The sequence below is a fragment of the Coenobita brevimanus genome, chromosome 110, assembly GCF_032717465.1.
Source record: "Coenobita brevimanus isolate Jiangsu-jjx chromosome 110, ASM3271746v2, whole genome shotgun sequence".
NCBI classification, from domain to species: domain Eukaryota; kingdom Metazoa; phylum Arthropoda; class Malacostraca; order Decapoda; family Coenobitidae; genus Coenobita; species Coenobita brevimanus.
Genome location: NC_137063.1, coordinates 29,903,716 through 29,926,410, shown reverse-complemented (window position 1 = coordinate 29,926,410; position 22,695 = coordinate 29,903,716). Strand labels below are relative to the sequence as shown.

Sequence of the window (22,695 nt, the reverse complement as noted above, 5' to 3'; positions counted from 1 at the left end):
AGAGTTAATTCTCCTAGGTGTTATCCTATGTACTCATTTACCCAACAACTGGATGGGCTGATGAACACCTGGATTAAGTAGTACCAGCATCCTCATCAGAATCTGAACCCTGGCACTAACAGGCTGGCAGCTTTGTAGTTGGTTACAATTACCACTTGGCTTTATATGATCAAAAAACCTCCAAGAACTTCTTGTGGACCCACACTATGTGTGTGGCAAGATATCACTTCAACTGGACAACTTCACTCCTCCTTCCCCGCATGTATCTGATGGTTTGCTGCCTTAAGCAAAGCAGTTCTCCTACTGCACACCACCACCATCATCATCATCATATAAACCTCATTTCCCACCTTGGTGCAGGGTGAGGAGTAGCACCCTCCAGCAGCCTAAATTTGCCCAACCTAATGGGCCACGCTTCCATTCACTCATCATTCAAGCCTCCGGAATCCTGGCACTATCCGATACGCAAAAAACATTCACCACATACTGTAGCTTCACATAAACGTATCCGATAGGGTCAATCCAGACGCTGTCAAGTTAAAAAGGGGTGCCAAATCCCTGATCATGCACTTCTTCTCACAACATTCATCCAGCCAGCTCGATCTCTTGTCAGTCCCCTAGCTTCATTGACTTCCATACCTCTCTTTCTCAAGCACACATCCACCATATCCCTCCACCTTCTCCTTAGGCTACCTCGCCTCCTCCTTCCTTCAAATTCGCTCAGGTATACCTTTTTCACCACTCTATTGTTATCCAGTCTCTCCACATGACCATACCATCTCAATAAACTCTCTTCGATTCTGGTGTCCACAGACTTCCTCACTCCACATCTTTCACGAATCATGTTATTTCATATCCTACCCACTTTCTGTTCCACATACATTCCTCAGCAGTCCCATCTCCACTGCTCTCACTCCTGACTTCTCATTTTCATGCCGCACCATAGTCTCACATCCATCCATCATCCAATCCTATGTTGCCCCATGAGGAGCCTATGAGCCCGGGGATAGGCAAGTTGGTCCTGACATTTAAGATGACAATGACCAGCCTCACTCATCCCTGAGTGGCATTATGTGAGCAATAACCCCAACCATCCCTTGGATATAAACCTTCACTGGCTCAATCTGACTGGAACGCTGCAATTACCCACTAAACTACCAGGCGCCATAAGCTGGTTATATGATTACCACCCAGCATAGTAAATGGCTTCCTGGTGTAAAGGAAACCATTTGGCTTGTCATTCAGTGTAGAGTCACCCATGGGCTGAAAGAACAGGAAAGAATGAAGGAAAACAAGAAAAAAAAGGGAGTGTAAAGTCACCCTTAGGCAGAAGGACAAGGAAAGAATGAAGTAAAGAAAGACTGATGAGGAAGGAAGGAAAGGACGGATGAGAGGAAAGGACAGACACGCGAAAGCAGCACTACATCGAGTGAGAGGATGGTACTCATATCCATATGTTAAAGTTGGCACTAACACTCCTTCATGTAAGCCTCGTGCAGCTGCAACACTCAAGCCTCTCTTTCTTATCATGGCCTTCATAGCACCAGCTACTGTCCTTCCTTGTGTCACTACTTTCCACTTCTTTTGCACATTTTCCTCTCTATTCTATCACTGTACCCAGGTATTTGACCTCTCACCAATTCCAATCTCTCTCCATTCACTATAATATCACACTGGGATATCGGCACTACTAACCACCATCCATACTGAATACTGCACATGCTAAGGCTGTCTCATACATATTGGTCAGTTTTGTGGATGAACAGTTTAGTCTGTTTAAACTAAATTCAGACAATCAAACTGTTCCCTGCCTAAGCCTGTGGTCAAACTCTCCAGATAAGAGGCAATTCTCTAACCACTGAACGACCACTTCCCCCTTTTTATGCCATGTTACTGTAATCAGGTAAAATCATCCTAAGCACACTTTTTCTAACCTGACAAATATCCCTAATCCATTTCAGCTCAAATGATGGCCACAATGTTGTCAGAGTGGAGGGCTGATCTGACTAACAGCCAAGGAGAATCATTCTTATCCAATAACTAAGGCTTATGGATATTTGTGCAACCATGACTTACATCACAGTTGTGGGAGTGGCTTAGTTCCATCAGGTGACAACAAAGCAACTATGGACTACTGCACTGATGGCCTAAATACTGGTATAGGAAATTAAACTCTCTCTCTTTCTCTCTTTGCCACCTCCTGATGATGGCTATGATCCAGCTTTGTTGTGATCTGCAAACCAAAAGTCAGAAACCATAGCAATGATTGCCTTGAGAACAACAGCTACATTCTTCATAATGGAGTAAAATCATCTGCAGGCAAGATTATCATCACTACAACTCATACTCCCTCCTAAAAGATGGCATACAGTGGGATCTAGAAAATAAAAGAAAAGGAAGAGAAATCACAAGAACTGAACTATCAAACAGCAAGCCTAGTGAAATGCGCCACATACACTCATTCACATGTCATTAAAGCCATGGGAATAGCACAGAAACTCTCTTACCAATTCTGAGTGCTCCAGCTTCTTTTGCAGCTCCTTCACCTCCTCCCTTAGAGCAGCCTTGTCCTGCCCCATCACCTCCTTGGTTGCCTCACCTGCCTTCACCTCTGACTCCAGCCGCCTTATCTCAAGCTACAGAGGGAAATAATTTAAACTTATACAACAAATTTCTTTAATCATTCCCCAAAGCCCAGGGTAAATTAAGATAACGATACAACTTCTCCATTACACTTACACACACTGAACTATAATTAACTGTACAACATTCCCATATTATCAAAATATATTTCTTAGAATCCAGGGATGAAGAAACAGAATCCTGAAATACTATGCTGAGAGGACACTGTTCCATGGCTCTCTAGCTAAATGACAAATACATTAACATCACTGTATTCTGGCTTCTGAATCTTTCATATCATCCTGACTCTTTTCTGATCCTTGTTCCCTACTACAAACAGGATGAGGCTGGATTAAGAAATCAAGAAATTTTTTGTCTGACCATTATCTAGTTGGTCCCGAAACCTATCTTCTCTTCTAGTATTCTATCATTCCTCCAGTTCTGTGAGATGGACGCCTTCAAGTGACGTCACTGACACAACCAGGTGGTGATGCTACTCAGTTATATTAACTCAGCTTAATTCTCATCCTAATCCCTCAAAGGAGAATGGTAGACTGCAAAAGAAAAGCAGCTTTAGCATGCAGTCCACCAAGTTCACATCCAGATGAGTCTGGTACTACTGCTACTATTTTTCCATCCTTGGGTTCTCCATAATCATAGCTTATAGTCTGGAACTCTGGGTATGCTGGGCATTTAATTATTATAATTCAGATACTGTATAACTTATTTATGAAAGAAGTGGAACAATAACTAAAATTACACAGACTTAAGCTAAAAAAAAATACAATAATAATTAGAAATAGTAAGGTAAGTGCTCCATGCAGCAATGGAGTGCTGGGAGGTCATTTTGCTAAAGCCATCTCTTACAGGACGAAGCACAAGCAACAGACATATACAAAACTGAGACTAATATTGGGTAGATATGATGGCATTGGTAATACATTACCAATTACAGAAAACAAATAACTACTAATGAGGCTACCCAAACAAAGGACTAACCTTTAATGTGTCTATCAATTGGTGTGCCTCTCGCACTTGCTTCTTGTGCTGCTCCAACGATCTGGACACCTCTTCAAGGCTGTTGATCTTGCCCTCCAGTTTTGCTATGGATGCCTGGAAAAATCATCATCAGTAACAATAACATCTAACCCATTTCCCATCATTTTTCTAACCTTTTTCTGACTGATAAGTGGGGTAAGTGGGATACAAAAATAAAGCGGAAAAAAAAACAGTTAACAGTGGTTCATAATCAAGAAATATTAGAAGAAGAAGAAGAAGAAAAAGCAGTACTTCATACTAACAAATACTAAGGAAACAGATATAGTATCAAGGGATTTTACTGAATGGTCGAGTTTCCCAAATGTATAAAAAATGTTCTTTTTCCACTGAATTTACAGCGAGGTTGGATGAGGGGGAAATGGAAAATGTGAGTGCATTTAAGTACATGGGTAGTGTGATGAGTAATGATGGAAGTTTAAAGGGTGAAGTGCTTGAAAGGGCACAACAACGAAGAAATGTTGCTGGTTCTTTGAAAGCAGTGATGAGGAACAGGAAAGTGAGCATGGAAGTAAAAAAGTCACTGCATGACAGTATTGTGATACCTACCCTAATGTATGGAACTGAAGCTTGGACCTTACTGGAAGAACACATGTCAAGAGTGAGAAAAGTGGAAATGAACTGTCTGAGAGGAGCACGCAGAGTTGCATGGAGAGACAGATTGACGAATGAGGAAGTGAAGAAGCATTGTGGTGTAGATGTGGATGTGATAGAATGCGTTAGGTGAAATACATTGAGGTGGTTTGGCCAAGTAAAGAGGATGAAGAAAGAGAGACTAACAAGGAGAGTGTATGCGAGTGAGGTGGAGGAGGGGAGAGGGAGAGGGAGGATGAGGATGAGACGGAAGGATGGAGTGGAGAGGCATATGAGACAGGGGAGTGTGAGCTGGGAGCAGGGCAGTGAACTTGCACTGGGCAGGGAGACATGGAGGCAATTTGCTTGTGGCCACCCCTTACGTAACTGAGGTGTCTGGCAATAGACAGTTACGTAACTAAGGTGTCTGGCAATAGACAGACCGATAGATAGAATCATTTGCCCCTTTGACTGCAGCAGTACTATGCCTTTCAGAAGACATTTCCATTAGCTTTTAGTAGGCCTTCCAGATCTCACTCAATTTTTCACATTTCTTGAATTTTAATATGATGTGAAGAATGTGACTGTGTTTATGAGATGAGTGGCAATTCACAGCTTTACACAACCTATGTCTCATGTGGTTCTGTCTGTTGTCCATTTCCTACCTGCTTTGGTACTAGCTAGCAAAATATGCTTTCATGGCCTCAAACGATCAAAAACAAGGCGACCAACTGTCACTACATGTGAGTGGTAGCACCCTGAGTCGTCCAGCTTGTAATATTTACAAGTAGGAGTGGTTTACTGTTGTTATTCTTTTTTTTTTTTTTTTAAACACAAGGAAGAAGGAATCAAAGGCCAGGGGCCTGCAAATTGCTCCCTCCATAAAAAAACAAAAGCAAGATAACAGTGAGCCAAATTCAAGATCCATTCATTTCGAGATGCCTGGACACACTGTATTAGAAACACTGGAGATCTAAGGCAGTTGGAAAAACAGACAGAGGGAGACAGTTCCAGAGCTGACCTGTTGCATACATGAAGGCCTGGAAGTGGTGGTTAACTCTTGCATTAGAGAATTGGACAGAAAAGGGATGAGAGTTTGTTGCTTGATGGGTACTATGTGCCCACCGTAGTGGTGGAGGGATGCATGCAGACAGTTTAGAGGTGCAGTGACCACTGACCTAGTGATAGAAAAGAGATAAAGAAGCAACCATGCAGCAAAGAGACAGCTTGAAGGGAGCCAGTATGAGGAGGAGAGTTAATGAGACGAAAAGCCTCTGACTCCACCATATTGAGAAGAGCTGTGTGTGGGCCTCCCCACACATTAGAGTTGTACTCTACAAAGGGGCAAATAAAACCCGTGTATAAAGTAAAAAACTATGCAGGGATAAAGAAGGCACGGAGTCAGCTTAGCACATCTAATCTCTTGGAAGTAGATTTTACAAGGGAGGTAATACGTTCCTTCCACGACAAATCCTGAGAAAATGAAACCCCATGTATGTTTAAAGATGATGCAGGACTGAGCTGGATATTGTTACAAATAGACAGTACTCCTGTGGAAGATTTTGTCAGGTTGAGAGATGAAAGAACTGAGTTTTTTATGCATTAAAAACAACAAGGTTATATTTACCCCAATCAGAGATATAAGCCAAGTCCGACATTAGGTGTGCCATAGCCTAATCCCCTGTCTGTTGAACTAACTGCTGATATGGACGCTGTGGGATGTGAATGGAAATGTGAAGGGTGGATTCATCAGCGCATGGGTGGATAGGGTTTAATGTACAGCTTAGAAGGTATTGATGAATGAAAGGAAGAGAGTTGGTGATAGGAAAGAGCCCCTGAGGAACAATACTACTAATAGCTCTAGAAGAACAGTGGCCATTTGCAACAGCACCAATAGAATAACCAGAAAGGAAGCTAGAGATGAAGGCAGAGATAGAGGGGTAGAAACCATAAGAGGGAAGTTTGGATATTAAATATTTATGGTATGCCAGACTCGATCAAAAGTCTTTCAGATGTCAAGTGAAGTGGCAAAGCTTTTGCTAAAGTCCTGAAAGGAGGATGACCAAGAGTCTGAAAGGTAGGTGAGATCACCAGTGGAGCATCCCTGGCAGAACCCATACTGACGATCAGAAAGAAGGTTGTGATAGGAAAGATGCTTTAAAAATATGTTGTTAAGAACAGACTCAAAAACTTTTGAAATAAAGGACATTAAAGCTACTGGGAGATAGTTAAAGGACTGGAAATGGTCACCCTTCTTTGGACAGGCTGAATGAGACCAAACTTCCAGCAAGAACGAAAGGTGCAAATTGATAGACAAAGATGAAAGAGTTTACCTAGGCAGGGTGTAAGCACAGAAGCACAGTTCTTGAGGACAACAGGAGGGACCCAACGAGCTCCATATGCCTCGTTAGTATTGAGGCCAGTGATGGCAGAAAATACTTCAAATGAAGAAATTTTAATGGCAGCCACGAGGAAGTCAGAGGGGGGGAAAAGATGCAGGAACAGCACCGGAATTGTCTAAGGTGGAACTGGAGGGGAAAGTCTGAGTGAAGAGTTCTGCCTTATCAGAAGAAGAAATAGCTACAGAACCATCTGAGGGGAAAACTGGAGGGAAGGATGATGAGATAAAGTATTTAGAAAAGTTTTCGGCAAGGTGCCAGAAGGAGCAGGAAGAATTTGAGTTGGAGAGTTCAGAACATTTAGTACGGATTAAACTGTTTTGTGCAGAGAGAAGAACAGACTTCCGAGAAACATAAAAAAAAGATGAGATTCAGGGGTAGGTTGGCTCCGGTGCCTTTTGTAGGCCTTCTCCTTGTTGTGGACAGCATTAGAACATGCGTGATTAAACCAAGGTTTTTTGCATCAGTCAAAAATAAGAGAAAGGAATGTATGCTTCCATGCCAGAGAGAATAACCTCCGTAATGCGCAAGGTTGAGCCCTGGAGGATTGGAAGTCAGGTATAATTACTCCCCTGTACAAAGGAAAGGGGGAAAAAGAAGTGTGTGGTTATCATAGGGACATTTGTCTTCTCAGTGTAACAGGAAAAGTGTATGGTAGGATACTTATTGACAGAGTTTGGGAAATGACAGAGGAATTAGTTGGAAAAGGACAGGGAGGTTTTAGGAAGGGTTGTGTAGATCAGATATTCATTCTTCGATCTTTTGTGGAAAAGTTTCTAGAGAAGGGAAAGAAGTTGTATGTGACCTTCATGGATTTGGAGAAAGCATATGACTGGGTGGATAGACATGGATTGTGGAAAGTATTAAGAATATCGAGAGTAAATGGGACGTTGCTGAACGCTGTGAAGAGTATGTATGAGGGTGCTAAGGCTGTAGCGCATGTGGATAGTGAACTGATTGGATTTTTCTATCTGAAGATTGGATTGAAACAGGGATGTGACATGTCTCCATGGCTGTTCAAGCTGTATAAGGATGGGGTTATAAGAGAGATACGTGATAGGGCAGTGGATGTTGGAGCAGCACTAATGAGAGAGACAGCAGTGTTTGGAAACTCCATGTACTGTTGTTTGCAGATGATACTGTGTTGTTAAGTGAAGACAAACAGGAGCTGTAAGGATTGGTGGATGTGTTTGGGAGTGCGTGTAAGAAATGGAATCTAAAGGTAAATGCAGGGAAGAGTAAAGTTATGGTCTTCAAGAGAAATGAAGTCAGTGAATGTACAGTCAGGCTGGATGAAGAGGAAATGGAAAATGTGAGTGCATTTAAGTACTTGGTAGTATGATGAGTAAGGATGGACGTTTAGAGGGTGAAGTGCTTGAAAGGGTACGACAAGGAAGAAAGGTTGCTGGTTCCTTGAAAGCAGTGATAAGAAACAGAGAAGTGAGCATGGAAGTGAAAAAGTTACTGCATGACAGTATTGTGACACCAACTCAAACATATGGACATGAAGCTTGGACCTTGTTGGAGGGACAGAAGTCAGGAGTTAAAGCAGTGGAAATGAGTTATTGGAGAGGAGCATGAGGAGTCACATGGAGAGAGAGACTGACAAATGAAGAAGTGAAGGAGTGTTGGGATGTGCATGTGATAGGAAGCGTTAGGAGAAACACACCGAGATGGTCTGGCCATGTGGAGAGGATGGAGAGTGAGAGTCTGATGAAGAGTGTATGTGAGTGAGGTGGAGGGGGGAGAGAGAGGTGGATGCCAAGGATGAGACGGAGGGATGGAACGAAGAGGTATACGAGAGAGGGGGGTGTGAGCTGGGAGCAGGGCAGTGGAATGGCGGGGGACAGGGGGACATGGTCTCAGCCAGGATGCAATAATCATTCCAGGGAAAATCAAAGTAGTACTGCCTGAGGGCCTCCCAATCAGCAGCTCTAAAGGGCCACAACCAATGTTTCTTTGGAAGGTCCACAGACCATACTGAAGCAATAGGACAGGTTAAGGTAATAAGACCGTGATCGTAGGAGCCCAACAGAGAGGAAAGATTTACAGCATAAGCAGAAGGATTAGTTGTAAGGAAGAGGTCAAGTATATTCGAACTCTCTCCACGGCAGTCAGGGATACAGGTAGGGTGCTGTACAAGCTGCTCTGGGTCATTAACCCTTGGCCAGTGGTGGAACTATATACAGACTATGTAAAATCGACTGGAAAAATGCGGGGAGACTATTAATAGATGCTACCCCAAAACTGTCCCCTGTAAATCCTAGCAGAGACTATATACAGACAGTAATGTGTCAAGTGCCCTAGAGCCTCAGATATCCCTACCTGGCAACCTTACAGGTAGCAGGTGGCCTATATAAGGGTGTGCACCTTGTGACTCAATCAGTCTGTTCTCAGCTCCTATAGGGGATGCAGTACTCTTCTGTTTCTCCTGTATAACTCAATTTATGATTTTCGTTTGATATATTAATGCTTTTCTTTCGATATTTGGATGACGTACTCAGAATCATATACCACAGTAGATCAAAAGAAAAATGCCATAAGATGCAACAATTAAAGGTTAGGTTAGGTTAGCAAAAATTTAGTGAGGGAGGGTGGAGGGAAACCACATCCAGGTCACAAGTCCACGACACAGCTTTGCCTGTGGGTGTGAGTGACTCCATTTATCTTACTTTTACAAATATGAACAAAAGCTGCTAACAGAATAAAAGTTTTAGTATTATAAGCATCTCTGCTATGATAATGAACTGTAACAGCTGTTCCACATTGCGGTAGAATTTATATATTGATTATGTTAAAGCTTTATATTGCGGTAGAGTCCATGTATAGATTACGTTAAAGCTTAAGTGCGGTACAGTCTATACTGTATATAGATTATGTTAAAACTTTCCATAATGCGGTATAATTATATTCATGTTCCAGATCTGTGGTCGGGGTCATCTATATAAAAACATTTTTTTTTTTAGGTGCTTCTCACCAACTGCTGCTGCCGGCTAAGGGCAGTAGAAGTAAGATAGCTGAGTTTTTCATAGTCAGCAGAATTAGGGGATAAGTAAACAACACAGATATATTTAGTCAGAGAATGACAATATATACCCCCTGGGTATATGTCACCCAGAGTAGGGGGGTTTCAAGAATACTCCCCCAGTAACCCTGCTTGTCGTATGAGATGACTAAAAGGGTTGGTGGTGGGTTAGTGCCCCACCCTGTAAAAAGAACTAACTAAACAAGCGAAAAAAGCGCCTCGGACAAGGACGGACCATGCATTGACAACAAAGGAACAGACAAAAGACATTCAAAGGATGGGAACATGGAATGTGAGAGGAGTGAATGATGAAGATAAAGAGAGAGAGATTGTTCAGGTGCCTGAGGATGCAAGAGTGGATGTATGTGGATTGACTGAAACTAAAGGGAGAGGTGAAAGGGTGAGAGAATGGGAGTATGTTTTAGGAATATGTGCAGGAGTCAATGAGAATGAGAGGACAACAGAGGGAGTATGTCTGATGGTAGGCAAGAAGTGGAAGGAGAATATAATAGAGTATGGAACAGTAGGTGCAAGGATTGTATAGGTGAGGATGAAAGTAGGTATACAAGCTTGGGCGACTGTATGTGCATATGCGCCGACAGAGGACAAAGTGGCAAGAGTGAAAGATGAGTTTTGGGTGAGAGTAGAAGCATGTATGGACAAGTCTGAGAGGAGCGTGAGAGTGTTTTTGATTGGAGACATGAATGGCAAAGTTGGGAATGTATGAGTGGATGGAGTGGTTGGTCAGTGGGGTGTGCCAGCTGAAGCAGATGGGAATGGTAGTGCTCTGGTGGACAGCTATGCTCGTAAGGGGTTGGCAATAGCCAACACCTTCTTCCGGCATAAGATGATCCACAGGAATACATGGAGAGTCATGAGGAGGATGGACAGTGAACTTGTTGAACGAAAGGCAATGACAGATTACGTGTGTGTGTGGATGGGTGTATGAGAAGACAAGTGTTGGATGCAAGAGTGCGGAGATGGTGGGGGAATAGAATTTCCGACCATCACTTTGTGATGGCCAAGGTAAGGCTGCAAAGAAAAGGGGTGAAGAGACAAAGGGGAAGACAAGAGGACACAGCTCCTGTGAAAAGAGTGGAGAAGTTGCAAGAGAGTGAGAAAATGACAGAGTATAAGACCACAGTGGAAGAAAGATTGGAAAGGTATGAGTTAGAGCAGATGGAAAGGGTGGAAGAAGTATGCATGATATTCACGGAAGGGACAGGTGCTGCGTGTGAGGTGGTTTGTGGAGTATGGAGGAGATGCAGGGGTGTGCAAGGGACAGCATGGTGGAATGATGAGGTGAAATGAGCTGTGAAACAAAAAAAGAAGGCATATGGTGACTGGCTAGTGAGTATAGGTAGGGGAGAAGATGAGAGAGAGAAGAGAGAGGTATATGTGAGCAGGAGAAGAGAGGTGACGAGATTGGTGAAGGAGAGTAAGAAGAGAGTGGATGAAGAGTTTGGGAGGAATCTGAGTGTGCAACGGAGGGAGGATAAGAAATTGTTTTGGAAGGAGGCAAAGAAAGTAAGACAGTGTGAAATGGAAACAGTAGGGGAGTCAGAGATGGGAATAACAGACTGCTGGTGGGGAAGAGAGAGAAAATGGGGAGATGGAAGGAGCACTTTGAGGATTTGTTGAATGTAGAGAGTGAGAGCAGTGTGAGTATAAGTGGCTGGGGAATGGCTGGGAGAAGAAGAGATGAGAGGAGGGAGGAAGAGATCAGTAGGGTGGAAGTTGTGGAAGCAATGAGGAAGATCATGATGGGAAAAGCCCCAGGAATTGATGGAGTGTGTGGTAAAATGCTGAAGTATGGGGGTGAGATTGCTGTGGAGTGGATATGGAAGTTGTGTAGATTGGCTTGAAAAGAGGGAAGGGTTCCAGAGAACTGGAAATCAGGCATAATTGTTCCTTTATACAAAGGAACAGGGGAGAAAGAAGTCTGTGGCAACCATAGAGGTATTTGCTTTCTTAGTGTGATTGGAAAACTATATGGTAGAATACTCATTAACAGGGTTAGGCATATAACAAAGGAGCTAGATGGAGAAGAACAAGGGGGATTTAGGAAGGGTAAAGGGTGTGTAGATCAGATATCTGTTCTAAGATGTTTAGTGAAGAAGTATCAAGAGAAAGGGAAGAAAGTGTATGCTGCCTTCATGGACTTTGAGAAGTCATATGACAGAGTAGATAGGCAAGGTATGTGAAAGGTATTAATAATATATGGAGTGGATGAGAAATTTTTGAATGCTGTGGAGAGTATGTACAGGGGAGCTAGGGCTATGGTGCAAGTGGATGGTGAGCTGAGTGAGTTCTTTGATCCAAATGTGGGACTGAAACAGGGATGTGTGATGCCTCTATGGCTGTTTAATATATACATCGATTGGGTTGTAAAGGAGGTGCAAGGTATGGCAGTGGATATGGGCCTGGCTCTAATGAATGAGGGTGATGTGTGGAAGATTCTCGTGTTGCTGTTTGCTGATGATACAGTATTGTTGAGTGAAGATGAATGGGAGTAAGGTTTGGTGAATGAATTTGGGACAGTGTGTATGAAGAGGAATCTGAAAGTTAATGAAAATAAGAGTAAAGTTATGGAGTTTGAGAGGAAGGAAGTCACAGAATGCAAAGTGAGGTTCGATGGTGAGGATGTGGAGAATGTGAGAACATTCACGTACTTGGGTAGTGTGATGAGTAAGGATGGAGGTTTGGGGGATGAAGTGCTTGAAAGGTTACGGCAGGGAAGGAAGGTTGTTGGTTCACTGAAACAGTGATAAATAATAGGGAGGTGAAAATGGAAGTTAAGAAGTCACTGCATGATAGTACAGTATTGTGATCCCTACCCTGGCATATGGATGCGAGGCATGGACCTTGCTAGAGGAGAACGAGTCAAGAGTGAGAGCAGTGGAAACGAGTTATATGAAAGGAGCAAGTGGAGTGACATGGAAGGACAGGTTGATGAATGAAGAAGAGAAAGAATGTTGTGTGGTGGATGTGGATGTGACTGAGAAAATTAGGAGAAATACACTGAGGTGGTAAGGACATGTGGAGAGAATGGAAAATGAAAGACTGACTAAGAGTGTGTATGTCGCTAGGTGAAGTGGAAGGAGGGAGAGGAAGGAGGAGACCGAGGATGTTGTGGAGGGATGAAGTTGAGAGGTATATGAGGGAGGGGGAAGAGTTGGGGGGAGGGCAACCAAATGGTGGGTGACAGAGACGTTTTGTCTGCGGTCACCCTTTGCGGGATTAGGGTGCTGGGCTATAGATAGATAGACAGACTGACAGACGACAGGAAAGCCAAAGACAGAGAGTAAAGAATTCAGAAGAATCAAGTTCGGGAACACAAAAGCAAGATAAATCATTGCGTACATATAGGCAACAGCCACCTTTGGCTTTGAAATGAGTACAGAGAAAGTACGAGGATACAGAAAATGGTTTATCGCTTGCTTCAGACAGCTGAGTCTCAGTTAGGAAGAGAAGGTGAAGTTTAGAGGAGGAGAGGTGGTGCTCAACAGAAAGAAAGTTAGAGGAAAGGCTGCGAATGTTCCAGAAATGAAGAAATGAGTCAGACAGTGATTCCAAGCATCTTGCCAAGTCATTACTGGGAGAGGGGAGGATGAAGGGGGCATTTATGCCCCACCCCCTGGGGATTCCAAGGCTTGGTTAGAGGACGCCATTTTTGGTTAATTTTGAATAAGAAGTGTGCTGTGTAATGTGCATGTAATTTGGTGTTTACAGAGAAACTTGTATTGGAGAGTATGCTGGAATACTCTGTGGTACTGAAACACTGAAAAAGTTCAGCAAAGGGGGGATGGTCAGGAACTGGTCCCGAGGGCTGATGAAACAGGAGTTCCAGCTCTCCCTGCCACCAGCTTTCCATCCACCTTGGGAGTACTGCCCTGCTTGACTGGTACTACAGTCTACTCCTGCACTACTGTACATACCAAGTATTTCTATGAAAAGTCCTGAAGTGAAAATGGTCAAGTTCTCTCAAAACTCCCACACCACAGACATCCATTCTGACAGGTGTGCCACTGCCCAGAAGTTAAAACTGTAACGCTTCATTAACACTACTCCCTCTCTCTCTCTCACACACAAACAAACACACATATGGGAGATGATAAATACAAACTGTGGAGAAGAGACAGAAAAGAAAAAATGGGAGAAGGAGTGATGATAGCAGTGAAGAACAACATAAATGCAGACACTGTGGAAATGGGAGAGGGAAGGGCTGAAGTGATAAATATGAAATTAGAAACTGGAGAGAATAGTAAGAGAGATATGGCAGTAGTATATGTTCCCCCTAAAACAAAAGCATGGAATGATGATGAATACCAGGAGAAGTTGCCAGACATGGCTAATTATTTACAGAAAGTACGTGTCAAGTGGGGTTGGTGGAGGATTAGTGCCCCTCCCTGTAAAAAAATTAACTCTAAGCCCTTGGCCACCCCGTTTGGGATACATGGCGTCTGGCAATGGATGGATGGATGGATGGATGGATTGAGAAAAGCAACAATATAATTTTAATGGGGGACTTTAATTGTAAAGAGGTGAACTGGGAAGAGTGTGACTCGGGAGGTGGTGAAGATTTGTGGGGAACTATATTGTTAAATATATCAATGAACAATGTGATGATGCAGTGGGTCCAAAAAGAGACAAGGTTCCGAAGTAAGGACACACCAGCAAGATTAGATTTACTTCTAACCATAGACCCCGATGTAACAAAATCCTTGAAATATCTTTGTCCTATAGGAAAAAGTGATCATGTGGTCATTGAGTTCCAGACAATAATAGAGAACGCAGTGCCAAGAGATGATTTTTATAGGCAGGGAAGATACAACTTTGGGAAAGCAAACTTTACAGGATTGAGACAATTTTTCAAAAATGCGGATTGGAGAAAATTCAGAGAAACAAGAGAGATACAGAGGAAGTGGGAAATCTTTCTAGACCTCTAGAATTTGGGAGTGGAAAAATATGTGCCAAGAGTAAGGGGGAAAGAAAACAGGAAAAAGGAGTGGTTTAATAAAAGGTGTATGATAGCAAAAAAAGAGGTGGACATGGTGTGGAACAACTGAAGGAAGAGAGGTAATAACAGAACAAAGGAAGAATATAAAAGAACTAGAAGTGAATATACAAGGATACGTAGAGAGGAAGAAGGGAACTTTGAAAAAAGTATAACAGACAAATATAATGATGAACCCAAACTGTTTTATAGATCTGTCAATGGCAAATTGAAACAAAAGGAAGGAATCACTAAACTGAAACTAGATGGAGAGGTCTATAAAGATGCGGAAATGCAAGCAGAAATAATGAACAAACGTTTCCAGTCAGTTTTCACCAATGAAAGTGAGTTTGTGGAAGGGGAGGGTGTGATGAGAAATGTGGTGATAAAAGATATAAAAGTGGAAGTACAGGAAGTGTATAAATTACTGGAAACTCAAGATGTAAGGAAAGCCCCAGGACCAGATGGACTCTCTAATTGGGTACTGAAGGAATGTAGAGAACAACTGGTGGATACGATTCACGGTTTAATTGTGAGTTCTCTGGCGGAGGGGAAAGTGCCTCAAGAATCGAAGAGGGCAAATGTGGTACCAATTTATAAGGGAGGAAACAGGGAAGAACCCCTGAATAACAGACCAGTGTCCCTAACCAGCATGGTTGCAAAATCGTGCGAGAGAATCCTGAAAGATAGATAGATGAAATATCAGGAAGAGATGAATATTTTGGCTGATAGTCAGTTTGGATTCAGAAGTGGAAGGTCATGTGTTTCCAACTTGTCGAGCTTTTACTCAAGAGCAATGGACGTGCTACAGGAGAGAGATGGTTGTGTGGACTGTGTGTATTCAGATTTGGAGAAGGCCTTCGACAAGGTACCCCACAAGAGACTATTGTGGAAACTAGAGCATATAGGAGGACTGAAGGGAAACCTCCTGGAGTGGATGAGAGACTTTCTGAGACACAGACAAATGAGGACAGTAATAACGGATAGGATGTATGGATGAAGGGAAGTAACAAGTGGAGTCCCACACGGCTCGGTGTTGGTGCCAGTAATGTTCCTAATTTATGTAAATGATACAGTAGATGGAGTGAACAATTATGCAAGTCTGTTTGCTCATGATGCAAAAGTCCTGAGGATGGTAGAGGTTAAGGAGGATTGTAAAATGCTGCAGGAGGATCTGGATGGGATACACGACTGGAGCCAGATGTGGGAAATGAAATTAAACGCAAAGAAATGTAAAATATTGGAAATGGGTAAAAGTACCAAGAGGCCATCACTGAATTATCTGATGGGTAATGAACCAATCACAAAAGCTAGAGAAGAGAAAGATTTGGGAGTGCTGGTCCAGGATAGTTTGTCACCTGAAAAATTTATTAACAAGACAGTTAGAGAGACATATAAACTCTTGACTAAAACAGGAGCAGCATTTCATTATATGGATGAGATGATGAAAAAACTGATAGTGGCCATGATCCGCCCCAGGTTAGAATATGCAGCAGTAGTGTGGTCCCCACACAAAAAGAAAGATATAAACAAGATTGTGAGAATACAAAGAACAGCAACCAAGATGGTCTCCAGTCTGGCAGTTCTGTCATAGAGAGAGGCTAGAAAAGCTGGATTTGCCTTCCTTACAGGAAAGGAGAAAGAGGGGCGACATGATTGCAGTGTTCAGGACCATGATGGGAGTAGATAAAATTGACGGAGAAGATCTGTTTGTAGGGGATAGGAGAATAACAAAAGGACACGGAATGAAACTGAAGAAGCCAAGCTGCTTGATGGATATCAAGAAATATAGTTTTCCTTATAGATGTATAGACCTGTGGAATAGCCTGGACAGAGATCGTCCAGTCTAAAAACTTAAACGAGTTTAAAGCTAAATCTAACTTATTGAGAAACAGACACGGGGCCCCATGGGCGTAGCTCATTTCCAGTATATCACAATTAGGTAAAAACACAAACACACACACACACACACACACACACACACACACACATACACACAAAATCAAACAACTTTATGCTACAACAATTTGACTTATGAAACATTTTTACACCCTTACCTGATGTTCAGATCTCTGCTTCTCCACGTCCAGCTCATGATTCTTCAGCTCCTTTTCTTTCTCCTCAATAGTTTTGCGGAGTTCAGCCTCCACCTCTGCAGCTTTCTTGATGGCATTCTAGCTCCAACAACACAGGAAAAAGTACATTAAAATCACAATCACCACCTACATACTATTTCCCAAACAAAAGTCAACGGGGTGAGTTGTATTCAGAAATATGGATAGAAATGCAATGTTTCTTCTTATGCCTACTTCACTTCCATGAATTTTTTTTACCTGAAGGGAAGAATAACCATCATCATCATCATATTTTACACTACTAAACTGGGTGGGCTGGATGTGAGAGAGGAAAATTAAACCACAAAAGTATGACAGCTTTGTACAAAAAAATTTTAATACTGAATACCTATGAATTATTATCACCATTATTACTTTGGTGGTAGGTGGTAGATGGTGGTGACCATCATCCACTCACTTGCTGTAGTGCTGCCTACCTCTTCCTTCATCTTTATCATTCTTTTTTCTGTTTGCCCTCCTCTCTTCTCATTTTTCCTATCTTTCCTGTCACTTTTATTACTCTTCTTTCCTTTTCAAGTAGCTTTACACTAAGTGACAAGCCTAATGGTTTCCTGTAAGCCAGGAAACCTTTTACAATGCTGGGTAGTACCCATATAACGAACCTATAATGTGTTCCCTGCATGTCAACAAGTGGGTTGGCAGAAGGTTTGCACCCCTCCCCGTAAAACTGCTAACTCAAAGTCAAATGGCCACCCTTTAAGGGATTATGGTGTCTAGCTACAGACAGACAGATTATTTTGACCCTTAATCCAAGCACTGCAATTTACATCACTCAATGCCCAGTGAGAAAATGCGACACATGTCATGAGTCAAGCTAAATACTGATTTTTCTGCAAAAAATTTTCACCAAATTGGTAACTAATGACGATACAGATAATGTGGAGGAATCTAGAACCTTTCTTCAGCTACTCCTCTTCTTCATCTAATCCCCTTATTCATGCTGTGTTTTCACATACAGCAGCCAAATTAGGAGCAGTTCGGTCATCTGTCTTTCCCAAAAGATTTTTAAACAAGGCTCTCTCCTGTAAACTTAGTGATTTTAGGAAAGCCACACACCACAACACACGATAGCATGCAAAATCACCCTCCCACATACACCACACCACACCCTGGACATTGACTAAAGCTGGAGTTCTCAAACTGGGGGCCCCAACTCTTGGAGGGATCACTAGATGATTTTCAGGGGTCACAAAATGATATCTAGCAAGTGAAAAGTATTAGAGTATCTTTGGCCATTTTTTAATCAAGGAGCTGGCTTCCTTCCTGCATATAAGAATAATGTGCAATTCAGTGACTGTGATCTGTTCTTAAACCAGCATGCATACAATATCCTAAATTAATAACACATCAGACTATAAAACAGTCATTGGTAACTTTGTGCATAATTCGCCTCTGAAACTTAAATGTATATGAGTATTGATGGAAGCTATTAGTTTCTCTACAAAATGTACTTTTGGTAGGTTACTCAACAACATCTGATATTCTACTCACGTATTATCATATAAATATCTGCTTATGATAAAGGGAAGAGTCACATGAAAAACCTGACCAAATATATGTAGGCGAACACTGTTTAAGACTGAGAATTCTCCCGGACTCTCCCTCCCACAACCTCATCATCAGCATCACTCTCACTCACTCATTACTTCTGATAAACTCCTTAGGCACACATGACCGGGTTGGCAGACTCAGGAAACTACATAACCAGTTCATCAAATAATTCTGTATTTCCAAAGTTTAGCATGTTTTTTCCTTGATATCTGAGAGCAATAGATGTTTAAATGTCAGAACCTACGCTTTAAAGTGAGTGTGTGATACCAGAACATGGTCCTTGCCGTCCACTATACTAAAAGTGGCATTTGCTCAAGGTAACACGGTGCAAGAGGCACATGAATCGTTAGTGACAGTTTAAAATCTATTGGATCTCTGTGATCAGTAAGTGCACAATTTTGCACTCTTGTTGCACTATATCTGTAACATAGAAAGATGACTAGTCCTTAGGTTAACAAACAAGGAGAAGGGATCTAATAATAAAAATATCCCTGAAGCAACATTACCTCTGAAACGCTACCTATTTGTAATTCAAATTAGGGGCATAACAAATCCAATGATGAATCCCCTCAGACAGATCAGTTGAAGAAGTGTCTGGATATACCAAGATGATTAATGCTTGATCACTCATGATATGCTTCACCAGGCACTCCATTCTGGAAAGTGCTTGACCACAACACATAAAGCCCAGTTAAAAAAAAAAAAAAAAAAAAAAAAAAAAAAATGCACAGTAAGTATCACACTTATGCTGATAAACCAATAGATGTGTAAATCCATGCACACAGGGGGAGGGAGGGAGGGTGTCAGGGCTGCAAGTCTCTGCCTACAATATTGGAGTGTTGTGGGCCAAAAAGTTTGAGAACTACTGAGCTAAAGGGCCCTGAAGCTCCTACACCTAGTACTTTTCATACTCTTGTTATATATGGTCCTTCCTAAAATTTGAATCCTGAAATACTTACCCTGGCTCCTATGGTAGCTATAAACCTAAAAACTGCCATATCCATACTTTAATATAGTACGAGCTCTCTCTCGTCCAGTTAAAACTGGCCTGTGAAGAAAATAAAAATTTCATATGGGGAGGAGGGTGATCAGACAAATAACCTGAAACTTAACCATGTTATTACTAAACTACAAAAGATAATGCCTTTATAATAAGACATGCCCACACTTCAACATGTTCTCTCTCATTCCAAGGAAATAAAACCTAGTACTTGATGAAATGATAAAACTTTCTCATGTGGATGTTTATGTCCCACCTAATGGACATTTGGCCATGTGGAGAGGATGGAGAGTGAGACTTTTTCTTTTTTTTTAAATGCAAGAATGAAGGAACCAAAGGCCAGAAGCCCACAAACCGTTCCGTCCAAGAAAAAACAAAAACAAAACAAAAGAGGGCCAAATTCAAGATCCGTTCATTTTGAGATGCCTGGACACACTGCGTTTGAAAGACTGGAAATCATAGGAAGTAGGAACTACAGACAGAGGGAAACAGTTCCAGAGTTGACCTGTTGCATAAATGAAGGACCGGGAGTAACGGTTAACTCTTGCATTAGAGAGCTGGACAGAAAAGAGATGAGAATTTGTTGCTAGCACCAGTCATAGAGGTGGAGGGATGCAAGCAGACAGTTCAGAGGAGCAGTGACCATGGAAGTAACGATCTGGCAAAGAGACAGAGGTTGCTGGGAGCCAGGAAGAGGAGAAGAGTTGATAAGACGAAAAGCCTTTGACTCTACCCTATTGAGAAGACCTGTATGTGGGGAGCCTCCCCACAAATGAGAGTTGTACTCTAAACGGGCGAATAAAACCTATGTATAAGGTCAACAACTGTGCAGGGGTAAAGAAGGTATGGAGTCAGCCTAGCACACCTAATCTCTTGGAAGCAGATTTTACAAGAGATGCAACATGATCTTTCCAAGATAAGTCCCAAGTGAATGAAACGCCAAGCATGTTCAAGGATGATGCAAGATTGAGCTGGATACTATGAAACAATAGAAGTTCAGGGAGCTGTTGCCTTTCCTGACACTGAGAGGACTCTCCCTATGTGCTAAGAGGTCTTCGTATGCAGCATGCGTTAGGAGTGCAATGCTGTATGGTAGTGAGACCTGGGCAGTAAAGGAGGAGGATATTCACCAGCTCAGACATACAGAAATGACAATGATTAGGTGGATGTGCAGTGCGTCCCTGCGTGCAAGGTCTGGGGGGGAAGGTTACAATGGAAGAATTGACAGGTAGGATGGGACTGGAGTGTACTGGTGTTGTGATGAAGAGAGGTACATTGAGATGGTTTGGGCATGTGGAGAGGATGGGGGATGATAATTGGGTGCAGAAGGTGAGAGGTGTTAAAACTGGGGGTGGGGTTATGAGGTGTAGACCGAGAAAGACATGGGACGAGGTCATTAAGTGTGACCTCAGGGTTAAGGGACTGAACAGGGAGGCTGCAATAGATCGTGTAGCATGGAGAGCCACCATTAAGTGACCAAGGCCGACACATGCAAGCATGTTGGAGCCTTCAAAAATGAAAACGAAAACGAGTGGGTACTCCTGTGGAAGATTGTGATGGGTTGATGGGTGTAAAAACTGAGTTTCTGATGCATTAAAAACAACAATATTATTTTTACCCCGCACAGAGATATAAGCCAAGTCAGACATTAAATGTGCCATAGCCTCATCTCTTGTTTGTTGAAGTAAGTGCTGAGACAGACATTGTGGGAACCAAATGGAAAGGTGAGGAGTGGAATCATCAACATACGAGTGGATAGGGTTAGATGTACAGCTTAAGGTCATTGATGAATAAAAAGAAGAGAGTTGGTGATAGGACAGAGCCCTGAGGAACACCACTGATGATAGATCTAGAAGAAGAACGATGGCCGTCTACAACAGCGGCTATAGAACAACCAGAAACGAAGCTATAGATGAAGGAACAGATGAAGGATAGAAACCATAAGAGGGCAGTTTGGAAATTAAAGATTTATGCCAGACTCGATCGAAAGACTGTGTGCAGGGTGAGAAGTGCTTGTAAGTGTAACTGTACTGTTGGAGTGGCCTTGGATGTGTGAGTAGTCTGTGAACCAAGTGTAATTGGCCCACGCAAGCCAACTAGGTGCAAACATACCTTATAGCTGGTTCAACCACAGCACCCCTTTTGTCTGCCAAACAGTAGGTGACCAGAAGAACGCTCCCAAAGTTTATTACCCTGGCGGGGCGCAAACCCTTGTTCTTCAGTGTACGAAAATGCACACTTTACTACTGTACCACAGAGGTTCCCCTCTCTCTCTCTCTCTCTCTCTCTATACAAGTGCTCATGGGCCCTTTGGGCCCCTCGCACTTGCTCCTGCAGAAGGCTTTCGCACTGCTATAATATATTTCAGCTAAACCTCTGGCCAAAAAATTCTATGGAGATCCTATGCCGGGCACCTGGAGCAGCGTTTTTTGGTCAAAATTTGATCACTCGTTAAATATTGTAAAAGTTTTTCAATAGTGCTGGAATCAAGTTTTTTCACATCAGCGAATTTCTTGCGATTTTTGTGCCAATTTTGGTGTAATTTGTATGAGTAGTTTCGGCTGCCCAAAACACACACACACACACACACACACACACACACACACACACACCTATTGCTATAGTATATTATATATTTATATAAACAATAAAAATAAAACAATTTGGTTTTACGCCAGGTATCCCCGAAGGGCTAAGGCGTTGCCCCTGGGTAGAGGACTTTTTGGACTCGAGCGTGTAGCATTTTATGACCGGATGCCCTTCCTGATGTCTTCCAATGACCCTTGGGTGGATTCGATCCTCTGACCCTTCGGTCAGAGAGGAGCGCACTAACCCACTGAGCCACGGCTGCTACATTATATATACAGTAACATCTCAAATAACGCGAGGGTTAGGTTCCTGGAGAGATCGAGTTTGTTAAAAACGCATTTTTTTAAACATAATTTTCCCATAAGAAACAATGGTAATATTGGGGGTTACGTTCCTGGACTCTGGGAAAGCCTACCCATTTGAGGAGTTATGCTACTCTAAACTTAAAAGTAACAATATTAATTTGAAGGAAAAGCCACGTAAAAAACAAAAACAGTATATCTGGGGAGAAATAAACAACATCTGAGCCCTAGTTCGGCCGAAGCGTTGTTTACTTCTCTCCAAATACTGTACATACTGTTTTCGTTTTTTACGTGGATTCTCTTTCAATTTTGCTTCATTCACGGCATTGTGAAAGTTCCTCAACATTATTAATGCATTAGTAGGTCATAAAAACACTACAGTAAAAGCAACATTTTCATTACAGTAAGTAGTTCACAAACAGTAACAACACACTGCCTCACTTCATC

The 22,695-nt window shown here is 42.3% G+C and overlaps 1 protein-coding gene across 1 annotated transcript in view; it reads right to left on the bottom strand.

Annotated features, from left to right (window-relative positions):
* sti (citron rho-interacting kinase sticky) overlaps window positions 1-22,695 on the bottom strand; it is a 421,549-nt gene that overhangs the window by 234,804 nt on the left and 164,050 nt on the right. Inside the window, exons 14-16 of the mRNA XM_080286239.1 lie at window positions 16,729-16,845; window positions 3,622-3,735; window positions 2,508-2,636 (exon numbers count right to left, since the gene is read on the bottom strand). Coding sequence (XP_080142365.1) covers window positions 2,508-2,636; window positions 3,622-3,735; window positions 16,729-16,845 — 360 coding nt within the window. The remainder of the gene's footprint in view (window positions 1-2,507; window positions 2,637-3,621; window positions 3,736-16,728; window positions 16,846-22,695) is intronic.